Source organism: Bactrocera tryoni, chromosome 1, assembly GCF_016617805.1.
Source record: "Bactrocera tryoni isolate S06 chromosome 1, CSIRO_BtryS06_freeze2, whole genome shotgun sequence".
Taxonomy (NCBI): domain Eukaryota; kingdom Metazoa; phylum Arthropoda; class Insecta; order Diptera; family Tephritidae; genus Bactrocera; species Bactrocera tryoni.
Window position 1 is genome coordinate 52,235,832 of NC_052499.1, and position 3,235 is coordinate 52,239,066.

The following is a 3,235-nucleotide window of genomic DNA, read 5'->3' on the forward strand; positions in this document are numbered from 1 at the left end:
GAGAAAATCTTCAAAAAATAAGTGCTAAACATGTTCTTTCGAATGATAATAAACATTGCCCATTAAAATTTAATTTGAAGTTTCGATGTTTTTCTTTAAAAAAGTAGGTAAACTCGTAAAGGATCACTTTTTATATCTAGAAGTACAACATTTCGCAAAATACCATATGTTAAATGAACAATATTATTTCTGTAAGAGTTGTAATTTCGTTTATAATATAAGAATTTTTTAACAGCTGTTTGTAGAAACTTATAAAGCAAAAATCTCCTTCTCCGACTTCTTACCCTACCATCTCTCTCTCTCTTTCTCTTTCTAAATATTACAAATTCTTCGCTAGCATATACGTTTTCTGGCGAATTCTAGTATATTCCGTTAGATAATTTCTTCTAGTTTGGGTAGGTCATTTGTAAATAATTTTAAACGGAAATATGTAAATTGAATGAGAAAGTTGAGATATCATGCTAACAGCTGTTTGTTGATAATGTGTTTACTAAAATTGTATTATGGGGACAAAAAACGCTCAATACTGCTCTCAAACAAACCAATTTCTGGAGAGGGCAGAGAGTGGCATAACTGCACATAATGAGTAAATGAGTGGAAAAGAGTTTGAGATTTTTGTTTATCAGTCGCATATTTATTCATTTAGTTTTTGTACAAATTCTCGCACCTAGTATCACAATTCAATGGAAACAAATAAATATGAGAGCCGAAATTTTAATTTTTTTTTACTATTTCGTTAATTTAACATTTATATTTTTTAATGTAATCCACTAGAAAAAATTACAACTTCATGTAGGGTAAATAATAATAATAGAAATGAACAATTCAAAAATGTTGTAGCACTTATTGTTAATAATACATATAATTTCATGGATGCGCCTTTGTGCCATAAGCTGAACTTGGTTGGTTGTGGTCTAATTAGCAGTCAAAAACTGAAGATTTAAATGCGCAAAGTTGGAATTTATATATTTTTCAAACAAATTTAGTTACATCGTTTTGTTTTCGTTTGTAATGTAATTAAAGAAATACGTATAGATTCTTGAACGTAAGTTATATGGTTATTCTCAGCTCCAGCTGAACTAACATGTAAGTCAGCGCACAATCTTCACTGCTCCAACACCATTTATTGCTTCTCCAAGTACTGGTCGAATAAGTAGATGCCCAATGAGGGATCGGGTTGGTTCATGATCTTCGACAAATCGTTGACTAAGCCCGAAACCTTGCGCACGGAATCAGCCTGCTTGTGCAAGAATTTCTCCTCAATGTAGTGAGCGGTCTGTGGGTCATGTGGGCGTCCATGTGTCGACTGGTAGTGTACGTGGCCAGCATCAGCGGTCAAGGTCTTCTCAATGTCCAAAGCAATGCCCAATGAGTGTAATTCATCCTCCTCCAATTTCAATTTACTTTGAGCAATAGAGTTAGGGTGCTGACTGATGGCACGGAAGTCAACTTGGCCACCGCGACGTGTCACATGTTTAATCAAATCAATAGCATCATCGAACGAGCGGTCCGACAAATCACGGTAAAGCTTGTTGAAACCGGGACGATTCTTCTGGTATGAGTTGTAGAAGGATGACAACAACAGGTATTGATAGGACTTGTGCAGATTCAAGTTGATGTAGGATTGAATGGTCGATTCGACATTTTCAATGCCGCCATAACGGGAATGGCAAACCACGGGGGCTGTAAGCGTAAAGGAAGGAAAAAAACACAAAACAGGAAATAATTTAGTAAAACTCGGTATATGAGCACTTTCTCGTGTTTGAGCACGAAGTATGCATTTGTGTTTTTGTTGTTATTTTTTTTGCTTTACTTACTTGAGACACTGTTGCTGCAGCCGTAAGTCACATTGGAGTGACAGGCGTAGTTTTCAGCGCTGGCCAGAGCGATAATGCCCGCAAACAGAGTAAGCGCAGTAAAAGGCTTCATAACTTTGGTTTTAATTTTCTGAGTATTTCACTCTGCAAAGAAACGAAGAAATTTTTACCAATTAATTGTTGTTAAATGTATTTGTTTTTTATATTTTCATAAAATGTGACAAAGTTTGAAAAACATAAAGTTTTGTTTTCATGCACTTATTGCGTTTCAAGTATTTTACTCGGTATTTCGCTTTGTTTTCTACCTCTTCGCTTGACACACCAAAATTCAATTCGTTTGTTTCTCTGGAGCAACAACCGACGCGATTGACTTGTATATTCGAAATAATGTCTCTTTTAAAGTGTATGGCAAATTTAAAAAGGTTTCACCTCAGCCTCAACTAACTTCTGATAAACTTCCTAGCACTTACCTAATAATAATTCACAAAGGGTTTATTGAATATATCTCAATGTCTCAATTAAGATTTAGTGCAGTATTTAGTTTTTTACTTGTTTTAATAACACGCTCTCTTTGTTTTTATATCGTTAAGCACAGATGTGTTCCAATGAAATGAAAATTTCCAACTGTCGCTTATAATGCCTGTGTCTGGCCGTTTCTATTCGATCGATAATGTCTTTGCACATACACACACATACATAGGCGCATATGTGGGGCCATATTGCTCGTTCGTTGTTTTTGCACTCGTCGCTGTGTCTCTCTACTGAGTAGATAACACATTGCCGCAATATGGCGGCCACTTTAGTGCGCTCTTAGTAGAGTTGTTTTCCTCATGAACACACACACACATATTTAAAAGCGTGTGTATAGAGATTTCGAGAGATTTTAGGGTTGTCGTTAGTCATCAAGTCTTTGACTTGTTCATATCGGACGTGTGTCTTATTTGATTGATTTATCTTCGACAACTTAATGCAGTTAGTATAGGCATTAAATTAAACAACCCTTGCTACTGGAACGCATTTTTGTCTATGGCACACTTAAATTTCTGTGTGCAAAATTTTTGCTATATACACGTCATCTAAAATGTACTTACCTATTACTAAACCGTTTACTAGAATTCAAAGTATCTTACTAAACCCAAAGATTGTATTATATGATTAATCTCCAGTTTTATTCTTACTTATTTTTTCTCCCATTTTTCGATATACCCCACCTTTAAAAAACCAAAATGCTACAATTTTAAATCGATATCTCAAACAGTTTACAACCTTCTAAAGTCAGGCCGCTGATTTTATTCAGCTCCAACAGTTCAGTTTTTAGCATTTTACACGAAACTACATTTTTTAAATATGCATTAGGGAATACTCGGCAAATGTTCTCATCATTATCTCTTTTTCTGCATTCTTCTTGTAAAATTCTC

At 34.9% G+C, this 3,235-nt stretch overlaps 1 protein-coding gene across 2 annotated transcripts; it reads right to left on the reverse strand.

Annotated features, from left to right (window-relative positions):
* Positions 1 to 939: 939 nt before the first annotated feature.
* On the reverse strand, positions 940 to 2,446 carry LOC120782292 (soma ferritin). Of its 2 annotated transcripts, none has more exons than XM_040114495.1 (3): positions 2,288 to 2,446; positions 1,818 to 1,961; positions 940 to 1,683 (listed from the first exon to the last, which is right to left on the reverse strand). In XM_040114495.1, exons 2-3 carry the CDS (start codon positions 1,927 to 1,929, stop codon positions 1,124 to 1,126), a joined length of 672 nt encoding a protein of 223 aa, XP_039970429.1. In that variant the 5' UTR covers positions 1,930 to 1,961; positions 2,288 to 2,446; the 3' UTR covers positions 940 to 1,123. The 2 variants fall into 2 exon arrangements, with proteins under 2 accessions (XP_039970429.1, XP_039970430.1); XM_040114496.1 differs by lacking the exon at positions 2,288 to 2,446 and adding an exon at positions 2,123 to 2,225.
* Positions 2,447 to 3,235: the final 789 nt, after the last annotated feature.